This window comes from Ictalurus punctatus, chromosome 9, assembly GCF_001660625.3.
Source record: "Ictalurus punctatus breed USDA103 chromosome 9, Coco_2.0, whole genome shotgun sequence".
NCBI classification, from domain to species: Eukaryota; Metazoa; Chordata; class Actinopteri; order Siluriformes; family Ictaluridae; genus Ictalurus; species Ictalurus punctatus.
Window position 1 is genome coordinate 15,040,001 of NC_030424.2, and position 23,611 is coordinate 15,063,611.

The following is a 23,611-nucleotide window of genomic DNA, read 5'->3' on the forward strand; positions in this document are numbered from 1 at the left end:
TAATAATTTTTACAGCGCGCATAACCCCACCTGAACCCGACTGTGCCGGCAGGTATTTGCATCCTGTGAGGCACATTGATCCTTTTCATGGTCGTCTGGGTGTTTTTATGCGCAGAACCAGTGTTTAATACAGCGTGTAACCTGCAGGAATCTGTAGTCAAATGATCAGAAATTGATGGTCTGGAAAGAACTGCAGATTTGTACTTGACTTCTGCGTTAATATCTGTGCTGCATAATATCATTGATAGAAAGCAGATTCACTTGATATCTCGTCTTGATATCTCTTATGATGTTGGTGAATGCTTTTCCGTTGCATCATTCAGAAACGCCAACAGTGTTTTAACTCTGATTTATTTATCCCGAGGTTAGCACATATGCATAAATTCTTCCCTGTGACCAAGTCAACAAACAAATACTTAATAATTCATGTTGGGGGGAGGGGAGGGGAGGGGAGGGGCGCAGTGGCTTAGTGTTTTGCATGTTTGCCTCGCACCTCTGGGGTTGGGGGTTCGCATCCCACCTCCGCCCTGTGTGCTCAGAATTTGCATGCTCTCCCCGTGCTTCAGGGGTTTCCTCCTGGTACTCCGGTTTCCTCCCCCAGTCCAAAGACATGTGTTGTAGGATGATTGGCTTGTCTAAATTGTCCGTAGTGTGTGAATGTGCCATGCGATGGGTTGGCCACCTGTCCAGAGTGTCCCACGCCTTGGGATAGGATCCAGGCTCCCCCGCGACCCTGTGTAGGATAAGTGATACAGAAAATGGATGGATGGATTGAAAATAATTCATGACAGTGTTCTACAAAACTAGATGACATACAAATGTTTATTAACGACGGCTGCCTTCAGACTTCCATTATAATTGAATTGGTGAAGTGAGTTTCCTCACTAGAAGGAAAAATGTTGCACTTCTTGCTTTTCCTAATCACACATTAGCTAGTGATGCAGCAGATAAAGACAGTTCCTATACACACACTACTGCTTTAAGGTGATGATGTATTCGAAGTTTCCATCACTGTTAGTTGAAAACCACCATCGATTATTGCACACATTGTTCCATGTACAGAACCGGGCTGATACTGGGAACCATTCTCCCACTCTGTCAGAGTGATTAATTCCAGACTGAAGCGCTGGAGTGTGTGTGTAGTGAGTCAGGTGGGGAGGGGAGGAAGGTGTGTTCACTCAGGCTGTCAGCAGTTGCATGTTTATCTTACAACTGTGTATGTGTGTGTGTGTGTGTGTGTGTGTGTGTGTGCGTGTGTGTGTGTGTGTGTGTGTGTGTGCGGGCTGAGATAATGAGAGTGCATTAGAATGGATCATTAGGAGTAGAGAAGCACACAAACGTGTGTGTGTGTGTGTGTTTATGTACAAATAACATTGACAAGAAGAGAGAGAGTGAGAGAAAACAAATGTGTGTACAATTTGTGTGTGTGTGAGAGAGAGAGCGTGTGTGAAAGCATGCATCAGTTACAGAAATGAATCAGTTAAGGAAATTTATTTCAGAATTCAGAGTTTTGGGGGGGGTTTTTCTAACAGTCAACTGAATCAAAAGATGTAACATATTCATTAACACTAATTAACCTTACAATCACCGCTAGCTCTTCTAGTCCCGTACCCTGCTCACACAGCCCCCCCCCCACAGTCCCCGCCCCTTTCCCCTAACCCACCACACACACACTCTCTCTCTCTCTCACACACACACACACACACACACACACACACACACACACACACACACACACACACACTACACAATTATTTATCCTCTTATTTCTCATCTGTTCTTATCCCCTCCCTTTCCTCCTAAAAGCCATTGAAGCAGTGTGTGTGTGTGTGTTTGTGTGTGTGTGTGTGTGTCAGAGAGAGAAATAGAGTGAGAGGTGAGAGAGGCACAGAAACAGTAGGGTGGAGAGGTAGAGAGACAGAATGAAAAAGGGAGGGAGATGTGTGTGAGAGGGAGCGAATGAGAGAAAGTGTGGTGTGTGTGTGTGAAAGAGAGAGAGATCAAAACCTGCCTGCGGGTAAATGAATAAATCATGTCTTCCCTTCGTCCTGAGAACTGAGGCACAGATGAGTAAAACACACACACACACACACACACACACACACACACACACACACACACACACATATACACACTCCCCCTCTCCCCTCCCTATCTTTCTTTCCTCTCTCTGTCTCTCTCTCTCTGTATATAGTCTGCTCCACTCTCCCAGTCTCTCACATACCCGTGTGTCTCATATACAAGGTCAGATAGGAATCAGAGATGGCTGTTCACTCTCTTGCTTGTGCTCTCTCTATCTCTCTCTCTCTCTCTCTCTCTCTCTCTCTCTCTCTCTCATGCACGCACACATACACATACACACACATGCACTCAGATTATTAGAGCCCATTAAACACAAACAAGCACACGTTTCACCTGTCGAACTAGGCTGCACAAATTCCTTAATCATTCAGGGATTTATGAGTCTTTTGGAAAGCTTGCCTCGATGATGCTTTCATGTTACACGTGGCATCGAACTACATGTTGTTGGTGCACATTAAAGATGAAAATAATACACATTAGTGTGTAGCGGATTATGTGCTCCAGCCTGCCGCAGTTTTAACTATAAACAAAAACAAGTTGTAGTAGAAGAGAAGGATACAGTCTTTTTCTAATTTGCCTTTAATTTTGGGTGGTTTGCTCTAAGGGTCACTCACTTAATCAGTTATTAATCGACATCACAATTTTGGCCTCAGCAGTCAGTTAATCACAACAGCCCCGCTTAACGCATTTCATTTAGATCTATGCCCACTGCATCCCAATCAAGTCTCTGCGTTCCCTGCCAGAGCTTCTCTAATGAAGCCAAGGAATTCTCCTGCGGTGTGTGTGTGCGCTTGTTTGTGTGCATTTGGGCATGGCTGTTTGCTTTTGTGTATTTGTGTGTGCGTGCGCGCGCGTGTGTGTGTGTGTGTGTGTGTGTGAGTGTGTGTGTGTGTGTGTTTTTATATCTTTGTGGGCACCAAATGTCCCCACGATGATAAGAATATCAGTTGGCATTTGGCTGGTCCCCACAAGGAAATCTCCCTCAGCTTATTTTTTTATTAAGAGGCAAAAGTATCTAATATCTAACAAGCTACAAAAATCTATCAATAATGTTTGAATTTCGCTGAAATTCGGTCATTTATGATTCGGTCAACCTCTGTTCTAAAGTCAGATCAGCCATCGTTTAAAATGCAAAAACGTACGTTTCCTTCTCTGAAATTCTATTTAGTTTTCATTTGTACTGCAGGTGGAGGTTATAGCTGCAGTTTAGTTTTCGTTTCTTTGGAAACTCACATTCTTATTTTTATTTCAGTTAATGAAAATGTTTTTTCACTCATAGTTTTAGTGTTCGTGATAGTTTTCGTTAAAGATATATAACCTTGGTGTGGGTAGGCATGTTTTTATATCTTGGTAGGCACTGAATGTCCCCACAATGATAGGAATATTAGTTGGATTTTGGCTGGTCCCCACAAGAAAAACTGCTTCAGCTTGTTTTTCTCCTTTTAGTTACTGCGTTTAAGGATAGAGTTAGTATTTCTTGCAACATTAATGTTAATGGAAGGTGCTCACAAAGATAGTAAGACAAGTGTGTGTGTGTGTGTGTGATTGTGTGTCCATGTGTCTGTCTGTCCAGTCTCTGGTACTGTCACTGATGTTCTGTGAGATCTCTCATCGATCAGGCTGACAAAATGTAGCAGCTTCCAGGGGAATTGTACTGCAACTGTGTATTCCTGCTGAGATTAGGCATGCTCTGACCTGATTGAGTATCACTATCAGACTAAAATGCTGGATTAGCACCGGATCAGATTCGACAGATTTTCCGATTCAATGCCCTGACGTATTTTATGCTATGAATGAGTGTGATGTTGATTGATGGCACACAGATTTTGTCTCTCTAAGATTCCTAACCCTTCTTGATGAATTACATTTGAATTAGCGTATATTTAGCAAGTAGGCTTGGTTACTGCAGGCAGGGTCGGTTCTAGACATTTGGAGGTCCTAGGCAAATTTTCTGTTGCCCCATGCTCCCCTCTTCCCCTACCTTTCCCTCCCACTATTTGGGATAACGAACAGTTTTGCCTACTCTGTACAGTAAAATAAAAAGTAGAAAAAAATACAAGACAATATTACATTGCCAACAAATAATTACAGACGAACAATTGTTGGACACAACTTCAGTGCCTTTATCATTTTTTCCAAGCTGGGTATGGACAGGATTGCCCCCTCCTATTGAACCAATATAGACTATAAATATAGTTATATTATGTGTTGTAGTGCAATACCTTAAATATGCACTATATACACAAATCAACTGCTAGTGGAAGTGAAAGCAATAAACAACTAAGCAGAAAGAATAGTTCATTTCTTCATAAAATTGTATGCTTATTTTTCAATAAATATAACAGTATTTATGATTTGAAAACTAAAATGAAGTACTACATTAGAGCAGTAATGTAAACATCAGCAGAATTTAGAATACATACAGACAGTTGATGTACTTGTTTTGACACATTAAAAAATGCTCTAGTGTGTTTGCTCTTTGACTTTGAATACAAACTTCTTTACTTTTATTTTAGTATGTTGCAAGTCAGCTCCCGATGCGATGTCATTGTATACACGAATTCAAAGCGACAGTCTCAATGCGTCAGTGGTGCTCGCCCTCTTTTGAACTCAGAATAAACCTGCGAACGATCTATCCCGACATGACACTGATCGACAGAACAGTTTTTTTTTTAGAATACATTACAATCACTCCAATATGGATGATGACAGCTTACATACCTGCATTATGAGCGCCACTATCTTTGCATGGCTGTTTAGCCTTTCGCTCAACAGACCCTAAAGGATGTACTCGTTTCGGCGCCATCATAAAGTCACTAACTTAAAGTCAGTCAGCTGCAGAATAGTCGCATTTTTGCATTTTGTTCATCGTAGCCTATCTCTTGATACATTCAAAGGGTGGGACCCACTTTGAAACGGTGACATTAATTGGTGTCACTACAGGTGAGTGACAATTCACTTATATCCAATGGACAAAGAGCCTAGTCATTTCCTGCCTATCCTGATTGGTGGACTAGCACGTAAGGAGGTTACCATTATGGAGGCCCCACCTCCAAGCCCGAGGTCCTAGGCAGTTGCCTACTCTGCCTATAGATAGCTCCGGGCCCTGATTGCAGGGATGTCAGTATTGGATATCAGCTCTTTCGCCGAGCTCTGATATTGTTATGGCATCCAAAATGAAATAATTAGCTCATAACAGAAATGCACTGATCAGCGGTAATGGTTAATTAACAGTGTCATAACGATCATTAGGATGATTCAATCAAACAAGTCATTTTGGGGAGGTCATGTGGTCCTGCAGTGTGTGTTTTGTTTTAGGAAGGAACACGCTGTGAAGTTGGATCTACGCTCTGAATTCCCCATCAGGATTATATTAAATACTGTGTTTATCTAACAAGCAGCATGGCATGTCCTAAGAATTATGTTGTTTAATTTACTTCATACTTTTCATAAGGCTGGCAGACTTCAATTTTTTCTAGCAGAACATGTACAGCTTCTTCTTATATTACTATTCTCAATGTGATTATTACTGTTATTATTATTATTATTATTATTATTATTATTAAAACTCATAGTGCCTTCACTGGTCCAAATTGTGAACTGCCTTTTATTGAGGACAGATGAGAAAACAGCCATTATCATGCGTTAGGCCTGCTGTAATGAACTATAATGTGTTAAACAGTGTGTTTAGGTGTAAAGCAGGGAGTGTTTTAATCTTTGACAGGTTAATGGGTTTGGTCATGTGTCTGCAATGGAAGGAATCTGACTATGCACACCTGACACTCTACATACGCACATTCCGAGTACAGGAATGAAAGCCGGAAAGCCAAAAACACCTAAGAGAATGAGAAAGGGAGAAGGCTGATGGCCAGCATTTAACTACTAAAACAAAGGCAGCCATGCTTCTCTGTGCCGTCACACACATTTTACACTCTCTGCACAGCTAATAGTGTTAAGACCTAGCTTAGACGTGACCTTTCCAAGTGAGAGGGATCAACCTTAATCCTGTGTGTGCGTGTGTGTGTGTGTGTGTGTGTGTGTGTGTGTGCATGCTTGATGGCAAAAGAGATGGAGAGAAACAGACGCCGAGAGAGGGAGAGAGGGAGGGGGGAGAGAAAGGGAGGGGGAGAGGGGGAGGGAGTTTGCTGACATACTACAAGGGGAAGTCATTTGAGTTGTTCAGGGTGATGAAAGATACTGTATGCTGTCTTTGTTTAGTGTGTGTGAGTGTGAAAATAGGCATAATGTGTGTCTTTGTGTGATGGTTATTGGTCATTTCTGTATTTTGTGTGTGTGAGTGTGTGTGTGATTCTGTTTTAAATAAACAACCCAGGATACAGTAGTTCAGCAAGAGTTCGCTAAATTTATCTGTACTCCAGCTTCTCTTGCATAACTTGTAGCTCTCAACTCTAAATCTGTGTGTACATGTGTGCATGTACATGTATGTGTGTGTGTGTGTGTATGTGTGTGTATGTGTGTGCACACAGAGAGGGGGTGTGTCTCTATCTGGATGAGTAATATCGAGAGACTGCATTTGAGTGTGTGTCACTATATGAATGTACATATATGTATATCTCACTTCGTTCTTGTCTCTACCAGTCTCTCTGGTTCTCTTTCTCTCCCACTGTCTGCAGCTCTTTTGTGTATGTCCATCACTCCTACTTATTTACTAGCCTTTAAGAATCATACTCTCATGCTAACTCTGTGTGCGTGTGTGCGTGTGTGTGCGTGCAGGGGGAAGTGGATGGCAGGAGCTCAGTGCTGAGAGAAGATCTTTCAAGCCATGAGCAGCTCCAGGCTTGGCTCAGACATCGGCAGTTCCAGCACATTCTTCAGCTAGGTAATCTATTCCACTTTCTTCTGTCGCTGGAAAATGAGGAAGCTCTTCAAATCCCTCAGCTGACAAAGCACTTGGAATATGTTGTCAGGCTTTCTGTTGAGTTGAGTTTTCCTATTAATGTTTACTCACACTGTTAGTTCATTACAAAGCTGACCATGAGCCCTTCTATCAGATGTGTATTTTCTTGCTCAGTCTGCTTTTATTTGTATTTTTCTTACTTGTGTGTACGATCTGAAGATTTGACATGGTTACATTGAAATTCATTGCACTCCAATCTGAGTTCGGTTGTTCAGCATAGTGTTAGACGGTATATTGTTTTGTTAGATGCCACTTTTCAACAGGACTGTGCAGTATGACGCTTTATACTTACTAATCTGATTCCTGGGTGTTTTTATTTCCCATCACATAATGGTGCCTGTGAACATAGGAGCCGTTTCCTGGAGGTTGTAGGGTGATCAAATCATTTGCCAAACAGTGCCAGTACAATAACCACAGTAGCAACAATGGAAGAGTTTGCTTACTTTGATATGCCTAGATTTGCCTTTTACCCAGCATTTGGTGTAATACTGATATATCCGACCAAAAAGAACTTCTCTGTGTTTTCTATTCTGCTCAGTGGGAAACTTACAAGACACTAGTGTTAAAGATTGCTGGGCCGAGTTGAATTATTTGGGCATGATATCGTTCAAAATAGCGTGCCAATTTGTAATGTGAAAACTATGTCAGACTATTTTAATATACTAACTAGTATGATGGCATGTGATTTTGGTTGTAACCCCAGGTTTGTTTGTTTTTTTTGTGGTGGTTTTTTTGGTGACTCATGTGAAGATGGTTCTGTGATAACAACCGTGCACCATTAACAGATCTACACAAATGTAACACTACCCACATGTGTCCCGATTCAGAGCTCTTGGTATTCTGGCAAGCAAAGTAACCAAATTCAGCATACTTTTTACAATCTGGTACGGGGGAAAAAAGGTTCTTTTTTTTTCTTCTTTTTTTTGAGTTTGACAGTTGTTATATGTGTTATGCAGGACATGGCAGTGTGAAGGGCCTCAGGGTAAAGGTGTTCAGACCTGATTCCAAACCTCAGTGGCTCCATGGTATTGTCAGCCATCATGATCAGAACAGCAGAACCATGACTGTCCTGAGCGACCAGGTGCAAACATACACGCTGTTTCCTGTGCTTGACCAAGCAATTGTAGATTATGTATGGTGGAGTGAAGTGTGCTATGCTATGTGTCATTCACATCCTTCTATCTGATCCTGTCCTTGTAGGTAGAAGAGCCTCTGAGTGTGGACCCAGCGCTTGTGCATGTGCTGGTTCTGGATGACATTAGCCAGTTGTTATTAGTGGAAGAAAATGGCACAACAAATTGCAAACCTCACACTAACAAGATCAGCAGGATCACCCTGGTGAGTAAAATACTCATGTTTGTTTGTTTTTTTAGTGTATGTGTTTAAGTCGGTGAATATTTGTAGTGTTCACTTGTGTTTTCTTGCTGACTTTTAATCTTCCTTCAGAATGCAGGAAACAGGTCAAGAAACAGTACAGAAACAGACCAGGTATCACAAACATGTTTATACACACACACATACAAACACACACACACACACACACACAAATACAGTAAGTAATTTGATACTTTATAACTCACATATACAGATCACAGATACACACACACAGAGCTTATGATTTATTGACTGTACTATAAACACACACCCACGCTCATGCATACACTTATCGCTCCTCCTCCCTCCGCCTCTCTCCTCCTCCCTCCTGCTCTCTCCTGCTCTCTCCTGCTCTCTCCTGCTCTCTCCTGCAGGTGTGTAGCTTGGGGCCAGTGCAGAGGAAACAGACAGAGCTGTGCAGAGAGAACTCCAACTGCAGTCTGACAGAGGAAAACACAGATGGGATGAGGGAGGAGAGTGAAGCTGATGAAGCGAGAGCAGGTGAGGTGCAGCCATACATTAAGCTGATATTAACAGCTCCCTCACTGTTTGAATTCCATTTTGCTGCATTTAGATTTATTACATTAGCTCTTTAGGGAGAGGGCATTCTCATTCAGCAATCAGTGTCTGGTGCCTGAAATAGACTCCTTCCTGTAGAGTCCTCTGCACACCTATTATTTCTAGTTTTATTACTTTATTCCTTTTACTTATTTCTAGATTCCTCAAAGAGTAGGATCAACCATAGCGAGAGGAAGAGGAGGAAAGCAGTGGATATGGAAGAGCAGGACAAAATGGACAGTAGAAGTGCTGGGTTGAAGAGGCCGAAAGGTAACAGTGGCTCTGACCAGTCAGAGTGCAGTGATACGGAGGGCAGCATCTTGGACTCAAAAAACCTACAGAGAAAATCTTTAAAGAAGTCACCTGACTGCAAGACAGTCAACAATCCTGCAGCACATTTAGGACATGGCCTGAAGGCTCACTCGTCTCCCAAAAGCATAGAACTTTCTTCTAGACAATTAGCAGAGAATGAATGCCAGAGAGTAGGGAAAGTCATGCCCTTGCAGGCTCATCTAACCAACACACCCTGCAATGGCGTGTACCAAACAGTCAGTTCACTACAGTGCACTATGGGACTGGGCTGTGATAAAGCAGAGATGGAACCGGGAGATGGAGTGATGGAGATGGAAGACCAGAGCGAAGGTGCATCACAAGAGGACTGTGAAGCTGTCTCTGCCCTACTGGCATCCCAAGAGAATGAGCAGCTAGTTTCCTTGGAGACTGCATGTGTGTTGTTGCACACGTCACCACCAGAGTGCGAGGGTGTTGAGGGTGAGCAGGAGATTCCACCGGGTGACCCAGAGGTCAGGATTTCTGCTTTGACATGCCCAGAAGTCATTACACCCAGTTGTGACTCAGCAGAAACAGTGGAAGAAGAGCCGAGAGTAGCTTTGACTCACTCTCCCACTGTGCTTTGCAATACAAAGGTAGATTCTGCTAAAGTAGTTAAGTCAAGTCAGTCCCCTGGAGCTACTAGTCCTAGACACGATGCTGCTCTTGTCTCAGAAATTACCCACAAGACCACTGTACGCCTAAGTCCTTGTTCCTCTCTTGAGGTGATTTCCAAGCCACCAGAGATTACAGAGGTTACCAGGCTGAAGTGCAATGCCTCTCCTCAAGCTGCCAAATTTGAAGAGCGCAGTTTGCCCTCAAAAGTCAGTACAGATAAAGTTCTCATGGGCTTTAAAAGCACACATGGTTCCAAAGCAACCTCTACCCCAACCCTTCATCAACATAATGCACCCTCTCCTAGCAAAACAGATACACAGGCTCAATCAAGGACCCCACCTCAGAATATTGCCCATAACCCTAATCACATGCCTTCTACCGATAAACCAACTAAGAGTCCACTGATCATTGACAGAAATGAGCCTTTCACAGTGTATCGAGACCCAGCACTTGTGAGAAGAGAACTGGAGAGCCGTTCTACCTATGTCCAACCCCCACACACCCCACCCAACCTCCATTCAAAACACCATCTGAAGAGCCCATCTCCCTCCTCTAGCTCCCCCGGCCTTACCTCCACGACATCCCACACCAAGATCATGAGTCCTGCTGCACACCTCTCACCTCTTCCCCTCCCTTCCCAGTCTCCTTTGTGTTCTACTCACCCCTCCATCCCCCACCCTCACCTGCTTCCTTCTCTCCTGCCTGGTTTGCCCCCACCCTCAGCACTCCTGGCTGGACATGCTCGGCTGGGGCCTCTGGGTCTCCCCCACCACCCATTGACCCTGCAGGCGACCCAGTCTCTCCTGGGCCAGGGACCAGGAACTGCTTCCCTGGCACCAATGGGCCTGTACCCAGTCCTCTGGCCCCCTTTTCCTAATGGGGTACATGGCTACGGTCTGGGAATACCAGGGTCCAAGTGGACACCCTCAGAGACTGCAAGCATGTCTGAGGCTAGCCTGCGGAGGGTAAGGGTTCATTCAAGACCATTTACTATTGTGCTAAAGATTATATCAAAATAGTATGATATATTGGGGGTGAAAGAGTAGGATAGAGTTCCATGAATGAGGTTGCATTGATTTCATAAGCTTTGTACCATGTTCTATCATAAATGCATCATATTACCTGTTGATTGCCACGATATATTATATGTTATGTGCATTACTGCTTATAATGACACTAAAAGGACTTATCAGTATGGTTGGATGTCATTTTTATTTTCAATTCCAAATTCTGTTTAGGTATTGTGGTTAGGATGTTGCTTTAGGTTGTTGTGGTTACAACCCTAAGCTACACGATGTAAAAAAAAAAATAAAAAAAAAGATGTGGAGAAAAAAGTAAAAAGCCCTGCAGGTAGAACTAGATATTCCTCTATGATTGAGGAGTTTTGTCTGATACTCAAGAGATGTTTGTGACCCATGGTATGTTTCATTTATAGAACTCGCTTTCTCTGGTCAAACCAGGGGCCTCTTCCTGTGAAAGTAGGCAGTCCTAAAACTGCAATAGGCTAGCAAAACTTTGTTCCTAGAGTATTATAAATGTATTTATATGAATCGTGCTTGTGTGTGTGTCTGTGTGTCTGACTGTCTGTGTGTTCACAGAACACACCTAGCCCCTGGGTCCCTCAGACTTCTCCTGTAACCAGTGCAGAAAGTCAGGGTTTGCGACTCCCCCTACCTGTACGGCCCTCAAGCGCTGAACCCCAGAGACCATCCAGGAGTGCCCAGCCCAGCACCCCTACCTCTAAAAGCACAGAGTGAGTACACACTCATACATTCACACTCATACTCATACACTACACACATTATACTAATAGCCCTACTAATCAGGTCTGGAATGATAGGTATGACTTTTCATTTTAACAACAGTGTTAAGTGCTTTTCTGCCAAAGTACATTTCTGCCTATTTTTCCGGTTTCTAGGGAACCGGAGAGGAGGGCTTTTACAGAGACACAAAGCCCCATCCACGTACCGCTGAAGGTGGAACAGGAGCGTATTAGGGCAGTAGTGGGAAAGAATGGACACACATCCCACTCTACAGTCACAGAGTCACCTTCTGCTCGCTCCAAACAGCCCCAGTTGGTGTATGACCTTACAGGTGACCGCACCAGCTGTTACCAGGAGGAGAGCCGGCGCATTCTGCAGGAGAGCATTGAAGTAGCACCATTCACAGCCAAACTCAGCTCAGACAGAGAACCCTACCCTAAAAGCCCTACTCCTTCACTGCATTTCAAAGAGAGAGAGAAAGAGCAACAGCGTGAGAGAGAGATGCACATGTTCAGACATAGCGTGCCTCCCAGGTTGCAGTCAGCCCAGCCTTCACCGACACTCACGCAGAATAGCTACTACACCCCAGCAGCTGGCAGTGTGGAGAACAAGGCTTCTGCGCGTAGAGCTCCACCCAACAAGGAGCTGTACGAGAGACTGAGTTCCCCAAACACTGCTGCCTCCGTCCTCTCTTCACCTAGTACACAAAGCACAGCTAAGGCTAGACCTCCACCCCTCATCAAGCGCAACCCTGAGAAAGAGGAAGGTCTCCTGGGCAAGATTACAGAACAGTTGATCTCAAAAGCTATCTCCACAGACCCATTGGAAGTCAGTAGCATGGAGAGAAACGGCTCCTCCACTTCTCTCATTTCTGTCTCTTCTTCTTCTTCTTCTTCTTCTTCTTCTTCTTCTTCTTCTCGTGTTGTAACCTCACTGCACAGGGCCCCCATATTCCACCCCCCAGCCTTACCCATTGTGATGTCTAAAGAGGCAGGGCAAGGTAGGTTGTCACCACCTACCCTGACACCCATCCAGCCAATGGGCTTATCGGGAAAAGGTCAGAATCAACACAGGCCGCCCACATTGATGCCCGAGCTCAGACACGGAGCGGTTGCTGGAAAGAGGGTGGCTCCTGAGCCAATATCCATTGTAAACAAAGGTTATGATTTGCAGAGGGGTGGTGTTGTGCACAACCGAGAAAGAGTGGTAAGCGGTCACACGCCCAATGGAGGATTGGTGAACACACAGGCTGCCACTGCTTCTGTTATTGTTCGTTCTTCTGGTTACATGCACACACCTGTGAACCACACCATCACTGAAAGGTTGCTTTCCCAAGTTCAGTGTGACCATATGCGAACATTAGAAAGTTTGCCAAGCACACACTTGAAGGATGGCTATGTTCAGTGTAAGAGGGGCATCCTGTGGACCCCTGTCGACACTGTACACCCTGTTAACATGGTCGCTTTAAAACAGGACAACACACCTTTGAACATGGCTAAAAATATGAGTACTCATTTTTCCAACTGTGGGGTGAAATATTCTGTTAATGTAGATACACCGCACTCAAGAAGAGACTTAGTATCCGAGCAGTGTGAAAAGGAGAAGGAGGATGTTGGTAAGGTAGCTCAGCCAAAGGTGAATCTCTCCTGTTGTCCCCCTAGAGGCATCCCCCATGTAAAGAAACGCAGAGCTGGACTAGCTGCTTTAGAACCAAGACAAAATATGCATGCAGTCCAGCCCCTGCACACTACAGACACTTTGAACCCTACCAAGAGTAGATACACTTGCACTACACACACTATGAATTCCAAATGCACTGCACACACTCTGGACCAAGATAAAGAGTCTATATTCAATCCTAGCCCATCCAAATACCCCAGGTTAGCCCCTGAGGTCACTGGGGTTGTAGCCAACAAACCAGGCTCAGTGGCAAAAGTTCAGCCTCTGTCTCCTTCAGCCCATACTAACCAACCTGCCCAGTCTGGTCAGAACAATTACCACAAACTGAAAAAAGCTTGGCTTACCCGTCACTCTGAGCAGGACAGAGGTAGTGTCACCTCAGAGACAGCAGGGGGCAGTACCACACTAACCACCACAACCACTGTCTCTCTGCCCATCAAACAGGAGGTGAATAGACTGGAGGATAAATGGCCCATACAGGAGGGCAAAGAACTTTTTCTGGATAATAGGAAATTTAAAACTCTAGACAGGAAATGCCTTGTTGAAGATAGGAAGTCCAACACAGAGGATAAAAAAACACCTCTCACAGGGGATAATAAAGTTACTTTAGAAGATGTAAAGCCCACCATGGATAGAAATTTCAACTTACAGAGTAAGAAGTCTAACTTTCAGAAACTATGCATTAATTTAAGGAAGCCAAACCCAGCCGACATAAAGATAGAGAAGGATAATCACGGGGAGAAACGGATCTTTCAGTCCCGCTTTGAAAGTGAGAGTGGGGGGGACTCGAGCAATGAAAGCGAGTGTCACAAATCCAACCCAGGGAGCATTCATCAGCCCAAACCTGCATTCAAAAAGAAGCAGAATGACCAGAAAAAGCAGAGGGGTGAGAATGAGAGAGAGGGGGAAGAGGAAGAGGGAGAAGAGGATGAGGGGAAACTTAATGGCACAATCCAGACTACCAAAGAGAAATCTCAGCACAGGCTGCCTAGCAGTAAGTTTCTTTTGTTATTTTGTTTTGTTGTCTTTTGTTCAGAGCTCGTGTGTGTGACGTGTTTTAGAAATGAGAGCTTGATCATCATGACAGCAAATTTTTAAGCTGGTTTTATGCAACAGTTTTTTACAGTTTCAGTTGAATGACTGTCATTAACAGTGTTATTTTTATTGCCTGTAAATTTGACTAGCTGTGCCCATGCTGCAGATATCCAGTACAGTGCTGCACAGATTGATTTAAGCAGTTTTTAAATTGATTTAAGCAGTTTTTGGAAGATTTTCCGCCACTGACTTTGGCATGTATCAATTAAGCATACTGTCACACTGAGACCTATATTCAATAAAAGGAGCAGACAGAACACAGCTGTGAGAATGATTCTTTTTTTAGTTTAAAGAAAAAGACCTTATCATTTCTCAGCCATCAGCAGTATTGCTTTAATGTTCAATGGTGTAACCTGTGAAAGACCAAAAAAAAAGGTAGTCCTTCACCATAGCGAGAACGATAAATTGCAATAGTAATTCTAGTATTTGTATTTTGTGGCTGCTTCAATGAACATGGATAATAAAGGCTTCTGGTGGTTCTCTTTCTTCAGACGGCATTCCTCGTTCAGTGCTAAAGGACTGGAGGAAGGTAAGGAAGCTGAAGCAGAGCGGCGAGGCCTTCCTGCAGGATGACTCGTGTGCAGAGATTGGAGCTAATGTGCAGAAATGCCGGGAATGTCGATTGGACCGCTCACGCAAGGCCCAAGAGCCTGTCATTTCACCTGTCTTCTGTCGCTTCTACTACTTCCGCAGGTAAGCCTCCAATGGGAATGGAGTGGCTGATTATGGGAGCTCCCTTACATTCTAGCATTCTTTCTAAAGAACAATAGGAACTGGCACCTGCTAGCATTGAGTTATCTTCACCTGTTAGTATTGCTAGCCTAGTATTTCACTCATCGTGCTGTTCGGTGAGTTATTTACTGCTGCTGATGGTCAGTGTCAGCACTCACCTCTCATTGTTCTGCCAGGGTCAGTTGTTCTGCACTCTCTCCTCCTAGCATTATTCATATACCCCTCCGGTAACGCTGATTTCCTTGCTTGGTCTACGGCATGCTGTAAATTACTCAGCTTGCCAAGTTAGCCAGATTGTTAAAACAGCAACACTGGGGTGGGAGTCATTTTACCTCAGTTTCATTCCTTATTCTCCCTGCTGATCAGTTCTTCCTCTGCCAATTACCCCCTCATAGTTTTCCACAATCCCTGCTGTCTAGCTCATTAACGGATCTGTGGCTACATACTTATAGCTTGTCTGAGCGGCTTTTCCCCCCACCAGAACACATGGTGATTTTAGTTAGGCAAGTGAAAACTACACTTTAAAGAACTGCTGAAGGGTGACTAATTTAATTTCTACCCTCAGCTAAGTTTTTATGATTATTTATCATTGCTCAATTGGGAATTCTAGCTGATTTTAATGAGAACAGAACAGGTTTATAAATCCAGTGCCTTTAAATCAACTAACCTTAATCATTGTCTGTAAAACAGCTCCTGAGAGCCCATCTAAAATTGCTTTGTCCAGGAATACATGCTGGCAGCTTCTTTCTTATTCAGCATTACTCTGCCACAAAGTGCAAAATTCAGCACTCTCAGGCTGGGTTTTATTTAGTTGTTCATCAAGCCAGATAGCAACCATTTATTACCACCAAAGTCTCTGGTAATGGTATTTGCTTCCTCCTCCCTTCTCTGCTGTAGACTGTCATACAGCAAGAACGGAGTAGTGCGTGTGGACGGCTTCTCTGTTGTTGAAGACACTGATGAAGAAGCAGTGCGAGTGTGGATGGCGGGCTTTGAGGACGAAGAGGAAGACAAGCAAAGGGAGATGGAACTGGACACCGCCAAATATATTCTCACGCTCATAGGAGACAAGTTTTGTCAGCTTGTCAAGACAGAAAACACTGCTATCACATGGGTCAAGAAAGACAGTGAGTGTGTGTGTGTGTGTGTGTGTGTGTGTATGAACATATGCACATAGTATTATAATTGTAGTTTGTAAAAATACCTTACAGTAAACATACAATGCAACAAATCCATTTTATTTATGAATTATATGAGCAAATAATAACTCAGCATTGTTCTCCTTCATTCTGTTAAGATGAACTTTTCAACCCTCCCATTTTCCCTTCTTTTGTGTGTGTGTGTGTGTGTGTGTGTGTGCTTGTGGGTGTGCCTGTGTGTGTAGCCCAGGTAATGTGGAAGCGAGCGGTGAGAGGTGTGAGAGAGATGTGTGACGCATGTGAGGCTACTCTGTTTAATATGCATTGGGCCTGTCACAAATGTGGCTTTGTGGTGTGCATGGACTGCTACAAAGCCCGTGAGAAGAAGAGTGCCAAAGGTTAGAAATACACTTATATGAAACTCACTTGTGAGTGTTTCTCATTTGCTGTGTGATTGCACATGTGTATATTGTATATTCCTGTGTTCCTCAGATAAAGAGCTGTATGCCTGGGTGAGGTGTGTGAAAAACCAGCCCCATGACCTGAAGAACCTAATGCCTACTCAAATAGTTCCAGAGAGAGGTGAGTGATGTGTGTATCTGGTGCATCTGTGTATGTCTTTGTACATAGTTTGACCTACAGTAAGGTTCTTGTCAGTCATATTGATTAGACGTCAGGCCGATATTAAATTGTTCTGTATGACCTACAGTATTAGCAGATCTACAGAGTGCCATGCACTCTATAAGGAGAGAATACGGCATCCCCTCTCAGTGCTCTTGCTTTGGCAGTAGCGCCTTCCTCTCCAGATCCACCATCAACGGCCTCTTACAGGTGACAAAATCTTCTTGCTGAGCTCTCTAGTACATATATTTATTCTTGAATCATGGCTTGTATGGAGCCATTTTTACCTTACAGCGCTTTCAAGTTTCAATTTTAGCTGCACCGTTCAGTACAGTGTATGCTTTATGCTGAAAAAGTGAAATGATTGTGTTGTGTTGTCAGCTTTCTGAGAGAAGGCAGTACGACTTGAAAAGCCAGCAGCGAAATCAGCAGAAGAGCGCACAGAACACTGCTCACAAGATCTCCACAGAGAGAAGAGGTGAGTAAAGACTTGTTTATTCTCCATTCTTAACAGGCATCTCAAGCCTACAGAAACTTCAGAGAGAGAAAGAGAGAGAGGGTGATTAATTCCCCCTCGTAGTTCCGGTAAAGGGACATTATAATGCTACCGCATACATATGACATCTTAGACAATTGTACTTTCAACTTTGTGGCAACTTTAGGATGGTCAGGTATGGCCATATCTATAGTATATAAAGGGACTGTGGTTTGGCAGGATCTTTGACTCGGGTGCTGTGAGGAGATAACTGCTTTTGAGAAGACGTCTGAAATGCAGTGCTGCTAGAAGTAGCAACGCTATTAATTCAATTCAATTCAATTCAATTTTATTTGTATAGCGCTTTTTACAATAGACATTGTCTCAAAGCAGCTTTACAGAAATATCAACACGGTATACAGATATTAAAGGTGTGAATTTATCCCAACGAACCAAATTTATTAGTTTAACCATGCTTGCCAAGTATTGTCCTTTAATAAATCAAGCAGCTTGTAATATTGCTTTTTTTTTTAATTCTTAATGTAACCTAATTTGGTTCAAAGCATTTTTTTCTCAGGTTAGGTGACACTGGAAACTGCAGTATCCTCATTTCACTTAAATATTGGTTGTGCCGATGTACGTTTTTGTGTATCTTAGGAAAACTGGAGTGTGATGATATGGAGAATTTGGGCAGGAAGTCAGGCAGCCCAGAGCAGGGCTCCACTTTGCGTGACCTCCTGACATCCACAGCTGGAAAACTGCGGCTGGGATCCGCCGGGCCTGGAATCGCATTTGCACCAGTTTATAACAACACCGATCAGGTCACACCCTGACGCCGCCTCACATTCTTGTATTCTTGTCGTGTCTTAAAGTCGTTAATTAGTTTACTTTGTTTGTACCTTATGCTTTAGACTGTCCAGAAAGCACGCATGCCCAACCTCCTGGATGACATTATTGCCTCAGTAGTAGAGAACAAAATTCCCGCCTCAAAGATGACCAAACTTGGGTTGAACCAGGATTTGCTGACAGAGGAGGAGGAAGAACTAGCGCTGGAGGAGGTGAAGCCTATTCAAATCCCGTCGGCTGACCCGCATAACAGTGTTCCACATGATTGGATAGGCAACAATCGGTTGCTTTGGCTTAAAGATCATCGTCACCTAGGCAACCAAAGATTGTTCAAAGAGAACTGGACACAAGAGCAGGTTTGTGTTACTGAGCAGTTTGAGCAATAACTGTCCCTGGGTAGAGAGACAAGAAAAAGCAGGTGCATTTTAGGACAGAGAACATCACTGAAATACCTTCTTTTTAACTGACATTTGGCTAAGTGGAATACTAAATGGAATAATGTCTTCTCAACACAATGCACCAATAACATGTTTTGCTACTGTTTAGTAAAAGGTGCAGACTGATTTTGATGATGTTGTTTCTCCATAGCCGGTACTGGTCTCTGGCCTGCACAAGAGTCTGAATGCCAGTCTGTGGAAGCCAGAACACTTTAGCAGAGAATTCTCAGCACTCCACAGTGATTTCTACAACTGTCGTGATGGGAGCATCATAAACACCTGCGTCAAGGAATTCTGGGATGGATTTGAGGACGTGTCAAGTAAGTGTTCAGCACTTACTTGACACGTAAGTGTCAAGTAAATCTTGACACTTACGGAAATCTCACCAAGTATTTTCTAGCATTTCGCTTGACTTGTGGCCTGTTTGTATTTATATATCAGTCTTGGTGATAGGGCTTGGTGTGGTGTACTGCAGGTTGTGCTATGATGTTAATTAGCTGGTTAGTTGAATCAGGTGTATTACAGCAGGGAAAACAATGATGTATGCAGAGCAAAAGGTACTCCAGAACTATGGTTGGTGATTACTGCAGTTACAGTGTTATCTCTTTTTTTCATATTGTATGTGTTTGTTTTTTCATCAGAGAGAACTAAATCTGCTAAAGGTGATCATGCTGTATACAGACTGAAGGACTGGCCATCAGGGGAAGAGTTCCTGGCACTCATGCCATCCAGGTTAGTGCTCCATACCAGTACATTTTCTCAGCTTGCCCTTTACATTCACACCGCCTACATAATTTGAATAACCTTTCATTCATTTGAATACAACTTGAACATATTTTAATATACACCCCTATATGCAGCTCAAGATTATGCTCATTATTCTACAGTCTAACGTTTTGTGACATTTCCAAAGTGAGATCTCGGTTAATCATTTGATAGCTGTGCGGTCTGATTGTAACAAAATAATAATGTCCTGATTTTACCTGTGTCATTTGTGATGATATAATGACGTATTTACCTGCCGAGTTTATGTTGAACAAATGTATTACTGTAGGTATGCAGAAGAAGTGTGTAGTACATGCCTTGGATAATAAAACAATATTGTCTTTTCTAGGTATGAAGATATTATGAGGGCTTTGCCAGTTCCAGAATACACTGGTCCAGATGGCGCCCTCAACCTTGCCTCTCGCCTTCCATCGTTCTTCATCCGTCCAGATCTGGGTCCTCGACTCTGCTGTGCACATGGTATTCCCCTAGTCCTTCTACCTCCTACTGTTCCTCTTAACCTGTCATACCGAGTCCTTGTTTTAGTAATCCAGCTTAGCAGTCTATTTTTAGTAGCTCAGTCCCTTTAATATTCCTCTGTGTGTGTCTGTGTGTGTGTGTGTGTGTGTGTGTGTGTGTGTGTGTGTGTGTGTGTGTGTGTGTGTGTATACGCAGGTGTGACAGCATGCCCAGAGCAGGACTTTGGAACCAGCAATCTGCATGTTGAAATCTCTGACACTATGAGCATTCTGGTCTACGTGGGTGTAGCCAAGGGCAATGGAGCGCTCTCCAAGTCAGGTTAGACCTTAATTGTGAATGCAACCTTAGGATATCCTGTGGCACTGAAATTCATTTGATGTATAGGATAAATCATAATAAAATAACTACATAACATGTTAAATAACTGTTATTTTGGTTGGAAACACATACCAATCAAAAGTGGTGGGTTATATGACTGTATATTATTCTGTGTTCTGGTTTATAACATGACCACTGAAATACTTGTTTCTAATTGGCTGGCAAGTGCGCCACATTAATTCATGTTTTCCGTTTGGCACGTGTTCCCTGTTGGTAGTCATTGACAATAAACTCAGACTTATATATATGTCATCATTTTATGATGATCATTTGAGTATATAACATCATTTGAGTCTGCCACGCTGTAACTCTGCCACTCTCGGCCAAAACACCACTCACGTACATTGAAAGGATTTCATGACCCTTAGTGTGTATCACTGTGGTAACTCTGTGTTTGTGCCTTTCAGGAGTTTTGAAACTCTTAGAGAGAGAGGATCTAGATGAGAGTGCAAAGAAGAGGCTGAGAGATCCCGATGAAACTCCAGGCGCACTGTGGCACATCTACCTGAGTAAAGATCTCCATAAGATCCAGGAATTCCTCCAAACGGTATGGTACTGTTCATTGAAACAGTGCTGATTTGATGCTAATGTGTGTGTAATAAAGTAGGCATGTAGTTAATATCCATTGGGGTGATCCTTAATCCTTAAATATATATTTGTGTATGGGTGTGTGTGTGTGTGTGTGTGTGTGTGTGTGTGTGTGTGTGTGTGTGTAGGTAACAGTGGAGCGTGCTGAGGCAGATGCTGAGGCTGACTCTGAGGCAGAATTGGAGAATGAGGCAGACCCTCTTCGTGAGGGGTGCTGGTACCTAAGCCCGAAGCTGCGGCAGAGGCTTCTGGATGAACACGGTGTGGAGAGTCGCACACTGCTACAGTTCTACGGAGACACTGTGATTATTCCTGCCGGAGCTCTGCACCAGGTCTTCCACATACTCTTCCACATACACTCTTCCATACTTCCACATCTTCCACATACTCCGTCACATTAGCTCTGATTATCTCACATGCTTTATTAAGGACAGCGACAGAGTACAAGTAGAAGAGCATTGATAAGGATCTTGCAGTCCCTTATGTGTGGTACTAGTAACAAGTCTGAATCCCCAGCCTTTTGTGTGTGGATTTGATGCAATTTAGCACTGCCAAAGGTACATACATACCAGAGTAGAGGTGTGCATCAGGACTGGGATCCTGTGGGATCCAATAAAAACATTGCGGTTTTTACTCGTGTACAGGTGGAAGCTGGCAGTCAGATATGAATCTCACACACAGAAGGGCCATATTGAATCGCATAGGCGTATATTAGACCTGGCATTGTGTTTCTACGTGCTGCACAGCAGGTTTAGTACATTCATTCAATCATCCTCAGTAACTGATTTATCTTGGTCAGAGGCATTGTGGTTTAAATTAGTCATTTGTTTATGTTTTGGGAAACAGAAACAGTTCAAAATCGAAGGCAGGCACAAACAAAATTAACTGCAGAAGCGAGCATGAGTGTGATTAAAAATCCCATTCCCAGGCCCATGCACACCCCTATATCACAGTGTCTATTATTCTTTAATTTGTGTTGTTATTGCTGGGTTGGCATCTTTTTTAATCTACAATGCTAAACAAAAAAAAGGAGCCATTCAGGAGCACTCTAATAGGAAGGAGCATATCCAGCTATAAGACTATATGAGAGTATTTCAGCACCACCTATTGAAAAGGTGTTAGAAAATCAATGATTTAAAATCAACGGTGTTAGAAAAATTTACTTTTAATAGTAATTTATCTGAAAGTATTCATTATTGTCTTTTTTTAATAAAATTTGTATGTGTTGTTTCTCATATGTGCAGGTGATGAATTTGCACAGTTGCATTCAGGTGAATGTGGACTTTGTGTCCCCTGAACATGCTCACAACTCATATTTCCTGACCCAGGAGCTCCGCCCTCTCAAAGACCAAGTTAATTATGAGGACAAATTACAGGTAACAGCACTGTCCTGTGACGCTGTCTCCACTCATTACTCATGTATGACGTGCAAAGCCAAGAGAAATGGATGTATTCTGCGATAAGCAGTCATCTTTGCATCTTTCATCTTGCTTGTTCAGGTAAAGAACATCTTCTACCACTCAGTGAAGGACGCTGTGGCCGCTCTGAGCCGGCACTTGAAAGAGCAGAGCACAGAGGAGGTGAAGGAGGAAGAATGCTGACGGCATGCGTGCTCACTATGTGAGCATGGCGCCAGGTGCAGACAATCTTCAGAGGGGAACCATTTCTCTGCGAACCAATTCCAGAGTCGCACATTTCACACCAATGACCATAAACACTATTTTGCTTCTGTGCAAGAACCCAACACTTCCTCCATGATGTCACCATATTCTGTTTGATTATTGTCACTGTATCTTCACCAGAGCTCAGCTCCACCCTGATATCTTCCTGCTTGGCCAGGAAGTGAGGTGAGAGGTTGAGGCATGTCTGAACATTGGAACAGAGGAAGTGGATCTCTCTCCTGAGCAGGCAGCTGCAAAGTTGCTGAGTAGGAAGAGAGGTGAACTGCTAAGCACAGCACTTTCGAGCTCTCACATGCTGTATGCTGTGGATAACCAATGCAAAAGAACAACAGCAAAGGCTTTTTTTTTTTCCAGAAGATGATGCTCTGAGACATTCTTAATCAGTAGTTATTGTGCTGCTAACGGTTAGCTCTACTGTCTACTGAGGTTCAGACAGTCGAGAGAGCAGCTAGGCCAACACAACCATAGCAGCATTCCTTTATGTCTGCCAACACCAAGCTGTTAGCTTTTATTGTTTATGTTTAAAAGTGATATTAAATTATTAACAGTTTGGCTGGTATTCACTGTGCAGAAGGAGAATATAAAGGAATTTACAGTATATGATGTGTTTGTTTAAAAAAGGTTCTTGCGAAATTTTCAGCTGAAATATAATAATATGTAAATAGCAGAATATACATATATATAATATATTAATTATGATTTTTCTATAACATGGTGTGCTTTATTTGCTGTATGTGTTGTTTGCTACTGTATGTACATTGAAGCTAAAGAGATGTTTTACATTTTCCATTAAAAATGGAATCGATCAATAACAGGAGTTTTGTGTTCTTCATAAAACAGCATTTTGTGGCAGTTTTGTGTGTCAAATAAGCAAAATATCACCTCAGCGCATCAAACTCAGCATAGATTTTTCAAAAACTGTTATTTTGACAGTATTCAAATAAAATAAATTAATATCTAGATTTTTATCATCTAAAATTATATACTTTTTAAACCTCCTGGGTTGGAGGCTCAATTCCTGCCTCCGCCCTGTGTGTGGAGTTTGTATGT

The 23,611-nt window shown here is 43.0% G+C and overlaps 1 protein-coding gene across 1 annotated transcript in view; it reads left to right on the forward strand.

Moving 5' to 3' along the window:
- The window catches only part of jmjd1ca (jumonji domain containing 1Ca), a 71,531-nt gene extending 48,619 nt beyond the window's left edge, over positions 1–22,912 (forward strand). Inside the window, exons 4-27 of the mRNA XM_017476719.3 lie at positions 6,817–6,922; positions 7,957–8,081; positions 8,201–8,338; positions 8,447–8,488; positions 8,749–8,875; positions 9,092–10,845; positions 11,479–11,633; positions 11,799–14,317; positions 14,910–15,111; positions 16,048–16,277; positions 16,535–16,687; positions 16,782–16,871; positions 16,999–17,120; positions 17,292–17,388; positions 18,043–18,206; positions 18,297–18,587; positions 18,820–18,988; positions 19,310–19,400; positions 19,783–19,913; positions 20,109–20,231; positions 20,699–20,838; positions 21,008–21,211; positions 22,124–22,255; positions 22,379–22,912. Coding sequence (XP_017332208.2) covers positions 6,817–6,922; positions 7,957–8,081; positions 8,201–8,338; positions 8,447–8,488; positions 8,749–8,875; positions 9,092–10,845; positions 11,479–11,633; positions 11,799–14,317; positions 14,910–15,111; positions 16,048–16,277; positions 16,535–16,687; positions 16,782–16,871; positions 16,999–17,120; positions 17,292–17,388; positions 18,043–18,206; positions 18,297–18,587; positions 18,820–18,988; positions 19,310–19,400; positions 19,783–19,913; positions 20,109–20,231; positions 20,699–20,838; positions 21,008–21,211; positions 22,124–22,255; positions 22,379–22,480 — 7,407 coding nt within the window. The 3' untranslated portion in view covers positions 22,481–22,912. The remainder of the gene's footprint in view (positions 1–6,816; positions 6,923–7,956; positions 8,082–8,200; positions 8,339–8,446; positions 8,489–8,748; positions 8,876–9,091; positions 10,846–11,478; positions 11,634–11,798; positions 14,318–14,909; positions 15,112–16,047; positions 16,278–16,534; positions 16,688–16,781; positions 16,872–16,998; positions 17,121–17,291; positions 17,389–18,042; positions 18,207–18,296; positions 18,588–18,819; positions 18,989–19,309; positions 19,401–19,782; positions 19,914–20,108; positions 20,232–20,698; positions 20,839–21,007; positions 21,212–22,123; positions 22,256–22,378) is intronic.
- The last annotated feature ends 699 nt before the right edge of the window (positions 22,913–23,611 follow it).